The sequence below is a fragment of the Terrapene carolina genome, unplaced genomic scaffold (assembly GCF_002925995.2).
Source record: "Terrapene carolina triunguis isolate 2854851 unplaced genomic scaffold, T_m_triunguis-2.0 Scaffold232, whole genome shotgun sequence".
NCBI lineage: Eukaryota > Metazoa > Chordata > Testudines > Emydidae > Terrapene > Terrapene triunguis.
This window is the reverse complement of record NW_020664583.1, coordinates 7,038,825-7,055,552: the sequence shown is the minus strand read 5'-3', so window position 1 is coordinate 7,055,552 and position 16,728 is coordinate 7,038,825. Positions and strand designations below refer to the sequence as shown.

At 41.0% G+C, this 16,728-nt stretch overlaps 1 protein-coding gene across 1 annotated transcript in view; it reads right to left on the bottom strand.

Annotated features, from left to right (window-relative positions):
- Nucleotides 1-16,728, bottom strand: part of SFMBT1 (Scm like with four mbt domains 1) — a 146,139-nt gene that overhangs the window by 36,985 nt on the left and 92,426 nt on the right. Inside the window, exon 3 of the mRNA XM_024195681.3 lies at nt 13,795-13,889. Within this exon, the coding sequence (XP_024051449.1) occupies nt 13,795-13,889 (95 nt within the window). The remainder of the gene's footprint in view (nt 1-13,794; nt 13,890-16,728) is intronic.

Genomic DNA, 16,728 nt, shown 5'->3' with positions numbered 1-16,728 from the left:
AAAATAAAACCTGCTCATTGCAGTACATCATCCTTTCCCCAAGAGCTCCGTAAGTCACAACTGGGCATTCAGGCCAGTCGATGCTAAAAGTAAAATATGTCAATATACTTTGATCCCTGGTGTAAAAGAATAACATTTTCATTATTCCTCATTATTTTCATTATTCTGAAATATCCCACTTGGCACCTCTAACAAGGTCTGACTCAGCTGCACAGCACATTCCAGGCTTTAATGATTTTTCTGAGGCTGCTCCCTCTGAGTGCTGGTTAGCATACTGTCCTGTTCTTTCACTAAACAGATGGCTTCTCCTCTGTCAACAAATTTTACTCTTAATGTTTTGCTTGCCTTCAACTGCACTTTGCTCTCTGTTTGTTTCTGTCCTTCACCTCAGTCACTGCATCCCCTTATTACTTCTAATATCTTAGAGGTTTGGAATGGTTTTACCATTGCATTCCAGTAATGTCCACATAAAGCCTAAGACTGATATACACAATTTGTAGAACATTAAGAGCATTGAGGAGCCTCATCTTATTCACCCTGTTAGCACCATCATTAACTTCTTTCCAAGATAAAAAGAAGTCTGGCTGCACAGTCTTCCATACAGAAGCTTCTATCCTTTTCTCAAAATGAGAATGCAGTACAGGATGCTTCCCTTCCAGTGGTTGAAGTAGTTCTGACAAGGAAGGAAGACCTTAACTACTTTACCACTAATACAGTATACATCTGAGCTACCTTTTATTCTACATCTCTGTTCCCATTTTAATTCAAAATCTAGCATTCAAGCTCTTTTCCACAGCCGAATCTGAGTTAATTGGTGCATATACATGGCTGGTCTCAAGGCCCCATTTCTCTTGGATTAACTGCTAGAAATACTTTGCCACGAGTCAGACACAAGTTGATTTTTTTTTTTTTTTGCATGTGTGTGTTATTGACTACCAACCTTCTTGTTACTGGCTGGCCTGTAATTACTTGGATTATTAGATTTTAATCAACCATCCATTTAAGCAGAAGTTTATTATACACAGAAATGTCAGGAACACCAAAAGAAAACCAAGGCATAAGTTTATAGATGCCTATTATTAAGTGCTCAGCTTCTTAAGCTCTTGCTCTTCACCTTTGGAGTTCCTGGTCTGTCTATTTGACATTCAGAATCCTTAAGAAAAAAAAATCATCTAAAACCTAGGCTACTTAAAATAAAAATTTAAAGAGGACAATATTTTACACTCTAAATCTTGAGAAGAAAGCCACAAGCTCCCTTCTCTACTGCAGCTGGCAACATCTTCTGTACAAAACCTGAAGGAGGCAAAGCAACTCTGTAATTCCATGACAGTAAATGGGGGTCCCTTCTCACTGTATTACAGAGATAATCACATGGAATTAGAAATGAACACTCTGATAGAAGTAGCCACCTGTGGAACTACTGTAGTGCCATATATGGTCCCATGTAACTGCAATAAAGGTTTGCCCATTCACCAGAGGATCCCTTGGAGTGAGAGAGGTGAGTGCCCTCTTCTGGTAGAGAAACAAGTCTGCAACAAAATTAAATTTTGTAGACAAAATGTATGGTCTGGCCACTGACGAGATTCTGACGGGTGAGACACCCTGGGTAACAACTCTGAAAATCTGTTAAACTTTCAAGCATTGAATTTAGAGAAGAGACTGTTATGTCCTGCAAGTATAAAACTGAGTTGCCTGACTGAGGATACATCTCATTATTGTTTGTATTGCAATAGCACATAATGGCCCCAGTAGGACAGTACCCCATTGTACTAGTTGCTTTACAAATACAGAAAGACTTTCTCTGTCCTAAGAAGATAACACTGATTAACAACAAGATGTAATAAGTATAACAGGAGGAGGGAAGAGGTGTTGTACAGACAGAATAAGGGAACACAATCATGTGGGGTACATAAGGCAATGATGTGCTCAATTTCATGGCCATACACAAGTTACACACGCAAAAAACATGGGAGCAATAGAGCTTCTCAAAGAAAAAGTTTGCTAGAGCTGGGAGGGAGGGGTTAGTTGGTTTTTCTTTTTTTACATGGACAAAACCACAATTTTTCTCCAAATCTCATTCTCAGGAACTGATGAACTCTTAACTTAAAAACTTTCCAACAAATTTCAGTCAGAAGCAACACCTAGCAGGGAAATTTTGGCCAGAACAGTTAAAGTTTAGCAAAGTTATAAGCACTGAAAACAGAGTCTTATAATAGGAAGTGTCTGGCAACCTGAATTACAGGCAATGCTTCCAGGTCTTCCTATAAAAATCCAACCATCTCTAATTGTCAATCAGCCTAGCACCACTAGCTGGCTATCATCCCAACTCTAGAGGAATGAGAAAGAGTGGAAGGGAATGCATAGGCAGAGAGATTAACAGATTTATTAGTCCAAGGAAAATAAGTATAAGAATGCACAGAGAAGCTAGACACTTGGTCACAGAGTACACAAGTTAAAATAACCTTGTTCACAGTCCTCACCCTCCCATCAATTGCTATTAATTGCATGTGAAGAGGAAGCAAAATGCTTCCAGGTTCCTGAGTCAACTCAGTATGTGGACTAGAATCATTTGCATGGGGCCCATGGACTTATTTCAGGTGTCACAGACTAGATCAAAGGTTCTCCATCTGTACATATGCTAGTGATAATGGTATATTTGTATGAAGAGCTTAGTTACATGGTGCTGATTCCCTTGTTTCTAGCTGCAAAATCATTCATGGATTCATATATTAAGGCTAGAAGGGACCATTATGATCATCTAAGTTTGACCTGCATAATACTGGCCTTGGAATTTCATCAAGTGGTCTGATGATTATTACCCTCACTAAAGAAACTTCACCTTATTTCTAGGCTGAATTTGTCTAGCTTTATCTCCAGCCATTACATCTTGTTATCCCTTTGTCTTGTAGACTAAAGAGCCCTCTACGATTAGAAGTTACTGCCTATGTAAGTACTTATGGGCTGAAGAAGTCACCTCAGAACCTTCCTTGTTAGTTAAATAAATTTAACTTCTCAACCTCACAGTAGAACAGGTTTTCTAGACCTCAAATCATTCTCATAGCTCTCTTCTGAACTCTAATTTGTCAACATCCTTTTTAAAGCGTCTATACTAGAACTGGACATAATATTCCAGGGATGTTCTCACTAATGACATATACAGTGGAATAATACCTCTCTACTTCTCATTGATAGGCTCCCGCTTATACATCCAAGCATTTGCTATCTTGGTCCTTTGAGTCACTGCTTACCAAAATTCAGTCCCCCATCTAGTAAGGGTGACATATATTTAGGGCCCTTCGTTTTCATTTATTTTATTTTCCTGGCAATTTATCAGTGTTTATTTCCACAACAAATAAAACAGGTGAAAATCAGTGTAAAAACCTATTAATTTTTCTGGGTAAATAACAGGGTTGATTTTGGTGGACAGAAAGGGGAAAAAAGTGTTCAGTAGATTAATGCTTTGAATTACGTTCATCAATGCGGTTTGCCTCAGAACTAAAACAGAACTCAAAACACAATGCCAAGTCTGTTGCAGACTTAGAACTATCAGCCTATAAATATTTGCATTTAATAATTGGGCCACACCATTTGCAGCGCATACACTCATCCTTTTCTCCTGTTTTTTTTGTTTTTTGTTTTTTTTAACTTTGAATAGTTTTGTGACGGGTTGGATCACAGAAACCCCCCTGGGAGCTGCCACCCGATGTGCCAAGACTACTTCTGCCCCCGGCTTTCCCTACCAGCTCAGGACCCCAGCACCCTGTCTTGCTGAGCCAGACACTCCCGTCTGCTCCAACACAGACCCAGAGTCTGAATGACTTGCCCCAAAGCTGCAGGTTTACCTGAAAGCAGCTAACAGAAGTGTTCCTGTCTTTAACACTCAAATGCCCAACTCCCAGTGAGGTCTAAACCCAAATAAATCTGTTTTACCCTGTATAAAGCTTATACAGGGTAAACTCATAAATTGTTCGCCCTCTATAATACTGATAGAGTGATATGCACAGTTGTTTGCTCCCCCAGGTATTAATACATACTCTGAGTTAATTAATAAGTAAAAAGTGATTTTATTAAATACAGAAAGTAGGATTTAAGTGGTTCCAAGTAGTAACAGACAGAACAAAATAAGTCACCAAGCAAAATAAAATAAAATGCGCAAATCTATGTCTAATCAAACTGAATACAGATAAGATCCTCACCAGTTCCAGAATGCTCCTTTTTACAGACTAATCTCCTTTTAGCCTGGGTCTAGCAATCACTCACACCCCCTGTAGTTACTGTCCTTTGTTTCAGTTTCTTTCAAGTATCCTGGGGGTGGTGGGGGGTGGAGAGGCTCCCTCTTTAGCCAGCTGAAGACAAAATGGAGGGGTCTCCCAGGGGTTTAAATAGACTTTCTCTTGTGGGTGGAGACCCCCCTCCTCCCTCCTATGCAAAGTCCAGCTCCAAGATCGAGTTCTGGAGTCACCTGGGCAAGTCACATGTCCATGCATGACTCTCAGTCTTTACAGGCAGAAGCCATTGTCCACATGGTATCTTGTAAGTCTCCAGGAAGACTTCTTATGTGGATTGGAGCATTCCAAGATGCATTGTTCCCCAAGTGCTTCCTGATTGGGTACTTAACCTTGCAAATTCCTTCCTAAAGAAGCTGATCGAATGCCTCACAAAGCTTACTTAGAAATCAAACAAGTATACAGCCAATATTCTTAACCTCAAGTACAAAATGAAATATGTGTACAAATAGGATGAATAGATATAGTAGACCATAACCTTTACAGAGAGATGTTACATGGCATAGGCAGCACAAAACATATTCCAGTTATGTCATATTCCCATAAAGCCTTATGGGAGGTACCGTCACAACTTTTGTGTTTCTTCCCATTTTAGTGTGTCAAATCTTTAAACAGTTATCTGCTAACAGCTTGAAATGTGTATGTGGTGGGTGTGAGATTCATCAGTATGTTCAGATGTGCACGCACTTCAGAACATGCGTGCGTGTTTGTTTATTGTGTCTCTCTTCTAGACTAATACATAGCCTTACTTCAACAGCAGCTTTGCATATACACGCAGATTAATGTATTATCATAATAAATATAACTTGTGCAATGTATTGTACTTTCCTAATCAAACAAGATTTTTAAAAAAATATTTGAATGATACAAAAGTAGGGTGAAAAATCAGAAAAACAAACACTTTTTGTAAAACCAGAGAATTTTTCGGTAAAAATTGGTTTAAACTGAAAACGAAGGGGCTTACATATACTTTTGGTTCTTAGATGACCTTGCATTGAGCTATATTAAAATGCATGTTGGTTCAAGTAAGCCTAGCTTTTCACGTGATCCAGATCACTCAGTAGAAGACCTTTTTTTTTTGTTAAGCATTATGTTTTCTTCCTATGATTGGCTAAGGTATTGAATTGCATTTGGCCAAAATCAGATCACTGTGGGACCCATTATAAATACCCCCACTGGATGATTCCCCATTCGCAATTGCTTTGAGATCCATCACTAAGCCAGTTTTTAATATGTGCTGCATTAGTTTTGTATATAGCGTATATATTTATCATTAGACTATTATGCATATAAAATCATACTAAAAGCTAGAAAATATATTACTTTCCATTAAAGTAATTGCTGTTGTTAACAAGTGATATTATGAGATCAGAGGGGAGATGTCCCACAAGACTCTGAATTTGTGGAGGGGAGAGGAAAGGGAGAGTATGCATGAGGTACTATTAAACTTTTTCCTAGTGTGTAGCACATCTTAAGAATCTCTCAGTAGATCACCAACTCATGCCATTCTAGCCATGGTGATTTTGTAATGTGTGCCCTACAACTATATTCTCTTAAACTGAATAGCATGAACACAGCTAAAATGCAGGACAACAAAAAACCCTGGAAAGAATGCCATGCATGAAGACAAATGGACTGAAGGAAATGTCACAAAAGAAGCAATTATTGATAATTAAAATGGCAAAGGAGACAAAAGATGGATTAACAAGGGCTGCCACAAAGTCCAGATAGCATGAGACAACAAGGGTGGGCCTCTGAGTTACCTTTTTAAAAAAAACATATTATAGAGTATTCCTAATATTAACCACCACACTTGAGTGGGGCTTCCCACTACAAGAGTAGGGGTGAAATGAACTCCTTTCCCACCTTGGGAAAATGTTTTATGGAACTGTAGTTGAAATCCGTAGTTTACAAAATATTCTTTAAATATAGACTTGTTACATTATATAGGGACTTAGTTGTGTCTCATTCTTTTATTATTTAATTTTAGTAACTAAGATGTCTCCAAAGAAATGTGTCGCCACTACAAATGGGGTCAAACATAGTGAAGTACGTTATTTCTAATGTTGTACTGATGCGGGAGTACGACAGATGACACTGATCTGTTAAGACAGCTTTGAGCCTTGTGAAGCACACAACAGTGGGGCCTTCCTGATCTGTAAAGTACTAGAAATGCAAAGAATTGCATCTTCACTTGTGAAAAACCTTGAAAACCCAAACGGATGTAAACCAGTGCTTAAAAAGGACCAAAAAAAGAGAGTGTGGCTCCCATTTCTGCAGAGGGATAGCAGAAAGGAAACAAGAGAGCCCTCCAGACAGCATAGAAGTAGTTCAGTTCAGTCTGAGTACAGCACAACGAATCATTTTTTAACTTTCCCCCAAAATCCTTTGGCTCGCGTGATTGTGGACTGGAATCCGGTACATGTGTTGGAGGCAGAAGGTGGGCGAGAAGCGACTGTCGGAGTATTTTGCAGGCCCTCCCAAATATGTCATTAGCTGTATCTGCTTGCTGTCAGCTATTTTGTCAGCAAAAAAAAAAAAAATAATAAAATAAAAAAAATACAGTTTTCCCTTTACTCAAGTTTCCGTGAAGAGGACATCAAACATCTCACTTTCTGAGATGCCCTATGGTAACACTGATTAAAGTCCAAGCTATATTCAGTGGGATATAAAACTGGTTTATTAGGAAAGATGGGTGAGGAAGTTTGTTTTTTTTTTAATAAAACACAAAAAGTATTTGCATGACCAAGGTAAAAGCCTTTTATTGGTTCCTTAAAATATTTCTATATAAATCATTCATTTTGGTGAATTAGGGCTCCCAGAAAGTGCTGAAAACATGACTCATGATATTTCTAACACTGAGTGAAAAACTAGGTCTGAAGTCAGATCCTTTATCACATTTTGAAGTTTAGAGGACCATTTATACTAGAACCTCAAGAGTTAGGAACACCAGAGTTATGAACTGACTAGTCAACCACACGCCTCATTTGGAACTGGAAGTACAGTAACCTCTCACTTAACGTCATCCCAGTTAACGTTGTTTCATTGTTACATCGCTGATCTATTAGAGAACATACTCATTTAAAGTTGTGCAATGTTTGCTTATAACGTTGTTTGGCCGTGGGGGCTTGGAACCAGGGTGGGCCGGCAGCCCCCCCCCCCCCCCATCAGTTCCCCTCCACTCCCCCACAGTGCCTCTCGCCCGCTGGCAGCCCTGCGGATCAGCAATTCCCCCCTCCCTGTACCTCCCGCCTGCAGCAATCAGCTGTTTCACGGCATTCAGGCTCGGCGGTGGTGGGGTGGGGGTGGGGGGGAAGAGCTAGGACACTCCCCCCCCAGCACTTTGGAAAGAACAGCAAGAGGAGCAGACGGACGATCCACCCTCTTTTACCCTCTGACTCCACCACCTCAACCAACCTTCACAGTCATCATTGCTGAATACAGTATTACATTGTTTGTTTAAAATAGTTTTAAAATGTATACTGTATATGTATATAATGTCTTTTGTCTGGTGAAAAAAGTTCCCTGGAACCTAAGCCCCCCTATTTACAATAATTTTTATGGGGAAATTGGATTCACTTAACATCGTTTTGCTTAAAGTCGCATTTTTCAAGAACATAACTGCAACATTAAGGGAGGAGTTACTGTATACAAGCAGGCAGCAGCAGACACACAAAAAAGCAAGCAGCAAATACAGTACAGTACTGTGTTAAATGTAAACTATTAAAAAATTAAGGGAAAGTTTAAAAAAGATTCGACAAGATAAGGAAACTTTTTATGCTTGATTCATTTAAATTAAGATGGTTAAAAGCATCATTTTTCTTCTGCATAGTAAAGTTTCAAAGCTGTACTAAGTTAATGTTCAATTGTAAACGTCAAAGAACAACCATAATGTTTTGTTCAGAGTTACGAACAACCTTCATTCCCGAGGTGTTCGTAACTCTGAGGTGCTACTGTATATCACTGTGCCTCCATCTGACTTACTCTTCCACTTTATAGAACCATTATTATTGTTTAGATCTGTGACTGGGAAGGGAAGGCTCATAAGAGGTCACAGAAAATTCTTAAATATTCTAGGGGAAAGTTTACAGAGACTCATCTTTAAAAATCTATTTCAGCATGTAGGGAGGAAATGAGTCTTGAGGTATTACCGACATCACTTCTTTATCCTGCTATATTTTAAGCAACACCCCCCGCAAAAAACTTGATTTTGATGCTTTTCAGATCTTCAACTACATACACAAAAATGAATTTCTACTAATAAAAATTAGAAATAATGAATGTTCTAAAAATTCACCTGCAAATTCCATTCTGCCTGAATTTCACTCTGGGCAGTTTCCATGCTTTAGTTAGGCATTTATACAGAGCCTCATTCAGAAGGCAATAACTGCAGCTTCAACCGATGTCAATGGGAGATGTGGGTACTCAGCACCTCTGAAAAGCAGGCCACTTGGGTATTTAATTTTAAACCACCTATATTTGAAAATTTTTGGTGGATGGATACACATTTGGGTGCACCCAGGCACACATTTTGCTGCCTCTTGAGGTTATTTGTGGACTATTAATATTTTCAAAAGTTCAACAAACTTGAATACAAAAGTGATAGAAAAGGAACTATTTACCAGCCACAGACTACCTACACATATGTAAAACTGGTGAGAAAAATCTGACTCAAAACACTGGCTTGGGGGAAAAAAGATTTTGAAAGTTCATCATTATGAAGATGTGACAGCTATAAAGATATAGCCAGAGTGCCACATGTAAATGGTCAACTTAGAAAAGACAATTACAGCAAATTTTATTCCATCTCTCCTAGGCTTCATATACCTATGCAATGGAGCTCTGAACAAGGGTGTGTGTGTGTGTGTGTGTGTGTGTGTGTGGAGGGGGGTTAGTCCTCTTGTTTCAATTATTTGAGAATCTAACACTTGTTAGTCTAGTGTGTGTTTTAGAAATATCATTTTTGTGTGGCTGAACTCTTATCCGAAAAGATACTACCTCATCCATCTTGTCTCTCAACCTACTTTTTTTTTTTAAATGCACACTTTTATAAAGCAAAAGAACTGCTCTAGAAGGCAGTGGTAAAAGTCAATCAACAACTGTAAAAGAAAGTAAGTTCACAGAACTACTGTGTTAACAAAATCTGAATTCAGTTGTAATACAAGTTGTTTAATAGAGTCTGGTTAAGCTTGTCTTCAATTAACTTACATGACAAGGTTACTTACTTGGGTCAAGACATTATCTTGACCACAACAGGGCACTCATTTAAACAGTGTTTACACTGATGAAGTGGGAAGTAGAATGAGAAGACACTTTAGGCCATATTTAAACTAGGAGTATTTTGCCAGTAAAGCAATACTATACCTGCAATGTGTTCATAGTGAGGACACAACTTATACCAGTAAAAAACTGTGCTTTTCCCAGTATAGCTTATTCCAGAACCCACCCTCCCCCGCGACCCCCAGGAAAATATGCTACACTGGAAAAGGGCAGTTTTGCTGGTATAACTGCAGTTTCATCAGGGGCTTTTGCCAGCACAGCTATGTTGGTCAGAGATCACACCTCTTCACACCCCTGACAAACACCGATATGCTGGTAGAAGTCTGAATCATAACCATGGCCTTAATAAAATTTTGCAAGCATATTGATGAATGCTTGCATTAATGAACTCATTAATGAATACCAAGATGCACGTACAGTCAACATAACAAAGTTGCTACATTTACTGACTCAGCCCTACACTGACCCTTGACATCAAAGATCACCCAGTTAAAGTATTGAATCCCATAACAAAGATCAAATAGACAGGATGTACCTCAGGAGCATTAAGGCAATCCACTTCCAATAACTGTCAGAGTACCAAGGGCCTGATTCCTTATCAAATTCAGTCCTATAGAAAGTGTGCTCTTCTAACTTGGATTGAATCAGTACTGTAACTCTCAATAAGCTCAGTTCATCCTATAACCCTAACATGCTGGAAATTAAAATTCATAGTTCACATTTTTAGAGTCCGGATACCTGAACTCTTACTCAGCGATCTGATTGGTAAGTATTATTTTCAAAACGCAAGGAACAGACTTTGCAAAGGCTAAAAAACTTTACTGTATATAAAAAGAAAAAAAATCTAAAAGAAAGCATGATCTGAATTTTAATGTTTTCTAGTGTTTCACACTTCTGCAGCACTTATCTACCTATTTTGAGGCTTCAAAGGACTTTGTGAACATCCATGAATATAGCTGATCAAAAGTTGTCAAAATTTTGACAAAATTTTGAACAAACAGGAGTGGGGGGAATTTTGCAAACTTTTAATTAAAGTTTCCCTTGCTTTTTGAGAAGCTTTATTCATGAATAGAGACTCAAAAATCTTATTAAGCAGGTAAATATCCTCATTTTATAGGTGAGGAAACAGGAATAAAGAGATTAAGGGTCAGATCCTTGGCCTCTGGCCACGAACCACACAGCACAAAGGAGGGAGAAGGGCATTAGGTGGTAGATAGGGAAGTGCAGATGGAGAGCTTTACGTGCAATGAATGTTGCACTTCAGAATGGCTATAATGCATGGTGATGGGGGTCGAGTGCAGTGGGTAAGGGTCGTATCTTTCAGGGCTGGGTGGTGAAGCTACAGATGTTGGAGGCAGCTGGTGGCGATAAGAACCCGGATGATGGGGAAAGTGGGTTGGAGGCCGGATGTTGGGGAAAGTGGGTTGGAGGTGGGGGCACCAGGGAAAGAGTTATGGGACAAGGGCTGGGGGGGGAGGGGGAGTGGGAAGAGGAGAGATGGGCAGGTACGGTAGTGCTCCGCCTGCATGGCTACCAGCGCCTGGATCGAGTCCACTTGGCGCTCCATGATGCTTATCAGCCGATCCGTGCCTTGCTGCTGGAGCTTCGCGCTTTTGTGCCTGCGCCCCTCATTCTGCTGGCGGATCCTCCTTTCATACTCCCTCCACTCCTGAGCTTTTAGATTCTCGTTAAGGGACTGCTGCACTACTTCATGCAGCATGTCTTCTTTGCTTCTACGTGGTCTCTTCCTAATTCTTTGCAGTCTTTCGTATGGTGATAACACGGAAGGCTAAGATCTCAAGGTTGCATCTATAAAGGCAAAATGCAACACTTAACAGAGGCAGCATTGTTCACACCAGACAGAGCAATGATCCCCCCATACTTAAGGGCAAGCACAGTCTACACAATAGCATAATTTGCCCAACCCAAAGCGAGTGCACATAACCCACGGGAGCCCCAAAAGGGTGAGTAAGCACAGAGTCAAGGGGAACTGATTGTTTCACGGCTGTACTGTCCTCTGGGTTTCTGTGCCTTGGGGAGAGCCAACAGCTGCAGGGGGCCCCTATACTGAACGCAGTCCCCACATTTTCCACAGAAGTTCATCCTGGAAGATATCTCCCACTGCTGAGGGTGACCTGGGAAGCAAGGGAGGGTCTTCTACTGCAATGCGGCTTCCGCCCTGGCCCATATGCAGCTTGCCTGCATGCAGCAATGGTTCCCTCGCCCCTCGCGGCACAGTGGCACGGACATGTTAGCCTGACTGGGACAAGGACCACAGTGGCTCTCCCGAGAAACCTGCGCAAGCGCATTGCCCAAGTTCTGGCTGAGACCTTTGAAGAAATTACTGGGGCCGATTACCAAGATGTGAGAAAGCACATCAATGCCCTATTCCGCATCTAGGCATGCATGCAGCCCTAACCCTCCTCGCCCCAAGAGCCCACACCGAATAACTTACTTCCCAAAATAAAAGCTGCTTACCATGCACCTCCTCTGGTGTTTGTCCTTCCCCAAGCACCGGCCACCATGACTGGCTTAAAAACAGCTCCTGGCTGTGTGCATCGAGGGATTCCAGGTGTCTTCCTCCTCCTCAGCACCCTCACTCCCGCTTTCCTCCTCCTCCTCCTGCCTTGTTGAACTGGGCTCTGAAGTGTCCATGGTGGTACTCGGAGTGGAGGTGGGGTCGCCCCCAAGTATCACATCCAGCTCTTTGTAGAAATGGCAGGTCGCGGGGGCAGCACTGGAGCGGCGGTTTGCCTCGCAGGCTTTGCGGTAGGCATTCCACAGCTCCTTCACTTTAACCCTGCACTGCAGTGCGTTCCGGTCATGGCCCCTTTCCATCATGTCCCTTGATATCTGCCCGAAGGTATCGTAATTCCTACGGCTGGAGCGCAGCTGGGACTGGACAGCTTCCTCCCCAGAAACACTGATGAGGTCCAGCACCTCGCCACTGCTCCATACTGGCGCGTGGAGGCATGGCCACCTACAAAGATTCACTGAGAGCACTCCACGCCTGGCTTAGCAAACAGGAAGGGGATTTTCAAAATTCCCAGAGAATTTAAAGGCCGGATCTGACAGTCGGTCACCTGAGGGCAGGGCAGTAGAGTTCAAAGTGATGACCAGAGTGGCTAGAACAGGCATTGTGCAGACTGATCAGAGTGCATTAACAGCTCCAGCGGTGGCACATCAAATGTTATTCCACTTGCCGAGGTAGATTACCAGGAGTGTTCTAGCCACGGAGTCAGAGTGCTCTACGTGCCTTGCCAGTGTGGACGCATTGTGAGTTAGCACACACTGGGCTGATTTAATGCACTCTAACTCGCAAGTGTAGCCATGCCCTAAGTTATGTGAAATGCCTAAGGGACCAAAACTGCAGCCAGATAATGGAATAGCATGGGAAGAGGAAGGGACTTTCCTCTAGTTAAGTTTCCTGTGCGGGCAGCAGGAGGTGGCTGGCATAGGAGTCTCTATACCTGCACTGATGCCCCACCCAGGGCCAGATACACAGGCTCTACACCTCAGATTCCAGCAATGATGTGGCACAATGTAACCACATCCAACACCAGGGATCTGCTGTAAATGATTTACTCATCACCACCCAGGAAGTCAGGGGAGAACCCAGGCATCCCCTCCCACCCCACACCATCCCTGAGCCCTGTGCCCTAAGGGACTCTTTACTGTAATCAAGACAGTGTTTGTAAAGCATAACATAATTCTAGTAATATTTTCTGCCAATTCCTTTGCAGTCCATCATGCAATTTTCCCCTTCGGAGCACACCTGGGTCAGTTTCAAATACTTTGCATCCCAAGAACTGCAGCTCCTATTTTCCAGAATACAGCTCCCTTAGAGCACGTTCTCACAGCAAAGACAATTCACTGGCACACTGCATAGGGAAATAAAGGGACTGGGCAGACCACACTATCACAGAAGGTGCTGAGATCCAGAGTTAATACTGAAATGCTCAAGAGTCTCTAGATCATTCCATTACCACCAGCTGGAGATGAGGTAACCTCCTGATAACCAAGGAGATAGGAAAATCCAAAGACCAGCAAAACAAAAAACCAAAAACAAAAAACCATTCTCTACTGCTCTCAAATGTATGTGATCAACAAGTCTTCCATTGGCAAGGCAGCTTTTCAGGCATGCTAACTCAAAGAAACCCTAAATATTCAGGATGCTGGAAAGAAAAAAGGCAAAGGAGGAGGGAGTTGAGAAACAAAGAGCTCTTACGTGTTTAAAAGATCCATGGGGGGCTGCAGTTGCTCCAGTGTCTTCTAGATACTCATCCCAATTGAATTCTGCTTCTTCCACACCAGACCCAGCATCTAGAATAGAACAAACAACCTCAGTCTAGTATCTGACATGGATGTAGTACCTCTCAGAGAGTCTGTTACTTGATTTACGACTTTAACCACCAAACTCTAAATATATTTTTGGTTTCTCTTCATACAACACCTTTTAATACAGTTTCTATTGTGAATGCATTAATGGAAAGATCAAATGACAAGTCTGTGCCCAGTGAAAAGTAACTTGTAAATTGCAAGGGAATCAGTAGCAGCAGGTGTGGATTTATAGAGGGACTGGTAAAAGGTCTATTTAATTAGCTAATAAACTTACTGATCTGCTAGCAATTTTCTAGGCAAGCTTACAAACAGAGCAGATACCAGGAAAAAATTAAAGGGATTCTAAACAAGCTTGATTTTTGTATCACAAACACTAATAAGCAAAGGGGCTGCAGTAGGCACTTTGCAACTGGACTTTACAAAGCATCTGATGAGGTGCTTCAACAAAATCTAATTTGGCAGAGATTCAATCATGGGCTTTGATATGAGCACTGTCAGATGGACTGAAAACTAGCTGGAGAATGATACAGAAGCCATCAGGTAAAGCGAAGTATGAAATGCTCCAGGGCTTGCTGTTACGTCTGATTTTGAACAACATCTTTATCAGTGATTGGGAATTTAGGCAAAAAGGCATCATTTATCAACACTAGCAAGGACAACAGGTTTTCAAATGGATTGAAAAATTAAAATGGAGCTGGGCAAATAATAAAATGGTAATTACTCTTTTCCCTTCAATTAACAGGTACATTTAGGCCAGCTCTAGATAAAAATACCGAGAACGTAAAAGGAGCCTCACTCCATAAAAAAGCCTGGAGAAGGAAATAACCCAAAACATTGATATTCATTCATTTATAGAGTTACATTTACATCTGGCACTATTATGATTACTGCTTTCAAACTACTACGCATTTCTAAAGCACCAACAGTTTACAGACAGAAAAACCAGATGAGAGTTTGCAAAACAAGTATGTACATGTAATTTGATTCTGGGCTGCATGCAAAAGCCGTCATGTGGCAGGGAGGCTACGGGCCCTTTCCATGGGACATTAGTGAAGCAGTACTGCAATACCTAACAGGATCCTGAAAGACTGTTGGGTGATTGGACCTTTGATCCACATGGGTGACCCTAGTCCAACAGTCTAAATTTTTCTAGGATACAAGAGCAGACATGGAAGGGTTCAGTGTACAGGACATGGAGCGGGGCTCCAGAATAGCTGCAGCACTAAAATGGAAAACAACAAGCATAGTTTGTAAACTAAGGCCACTTTTACTTCCGAATGAGAGCATTTAAATTCACAGCATTAGTTAATCTAGCTTAATTTTCTTGAGTGTAGACAAGCCCTCAACTAAAAGTGTCCTTCACTTTGGACTGTTTGGTATACCTCAGAGACACAAGGTGGGTGAGGCAATATCTTTTATCAGTCCAACTTCTGAGAAAAACTTTCAAGCTTACACAGAACTGACCTGAAGAGCTGTGTAAGCTTAAGGGTTTGTCTCTCTCGTCAACACAAGTTGGTCCAATAAAAGATACTACCTCACACACCTTGTCTCTCTAACATCTAACAGTTACAACACTGCAAACAACAAAGTGGTACGCCTCATGCAAGGGAAGATCTGGAGTGTTTTGTTGGTGTACAGGCTGTTCACATCTTTGGCAAAGGAGAGTTCATACTGATGCAGGCACTCAGAACAAGACAGAATTCTAGATGCATCCAGCCTTAATGATGTCAAGTTAGGGAGTATTCAGAAGGTAGCAAGACAAGTGATGAATGGTCTTGAAAGGAAAGATTCGAAGACTGAAATGAATATTGATTGAGTAAACAGTGGCTGAAGAGGGTAAGGGGAGGGAGAAGCACCAAGGAAATGTAAGTGTGTCAACACCAAGGAGAGAGAAGAAAGGAATTAGAGTGGTTTCAAGGGAGCATGGCTTGATACACCATCCAAGATGAGTCACAGGAAACACTGCCTAGTCATGAAGTTTGTTTGACAATGGAACGGCATCTTCAGAGAAGCAGGGAAGTCCCATTGCTAGAGGCATTTTAAAACTAGAATGGGCAAGAGACACTGGAGTACTTGTAACGAACACTGCACTGGTAAAGGAATGACAAGATGACTAATACAGTAAATAGGACCTTCCCATCTCCAGTTTTATATCTGATTATATAAACTGAATACCATGGTTGCCTTTTATAAAGTAACTAAAAGAACATCAGGGAATTTTATATCTAGTTTGTAAACTAAATGCACAGGAAGAAATATCATTTAGTACCTAGTTGTTATAACAAATATTACTTGTTTGGTAAATTCTGGGTGGAGCTCATTAAGGTTCTTTAGCACTAAGTATTTCCACACATTTAGCTCTTTTAAGACAGGTAATAAACACTCTTGTAGACAGAGTGGGTTGGGTAGAGAAAGCCACTTGTCCTATAAGTGATGAAATAGTAAGATTTTAAAACCATCTTATCTAACCCATTTACATCATCATCTTATCACATCTTTCTGCCCTGAAAGCCCACACAGATTCACTTCTTAAGCAATTTTTGTTCATTCAAACATAAAAAGGCATAGGCTTGTCCAAAACGGAAAGCTGGAAAATTCTTTATGTAAAAAACACAAAGAATAGACCAATAAAGTCTTCAGTCTAACTATGAGGTTCCTTTTTTCTGAACTGAGTAATAGTGTTAAGGGAGATGTTGAAAGGGTGGTCCTTTGTTTTAAAGCACTTTAGTGGTAGGTATTCTACAGCTAGAAAGTGGGATTTCTTCCAGGTTTAGAAAAGCACATCTCATTTGCTGATTGCATTTATTTGTTGATGGCAATA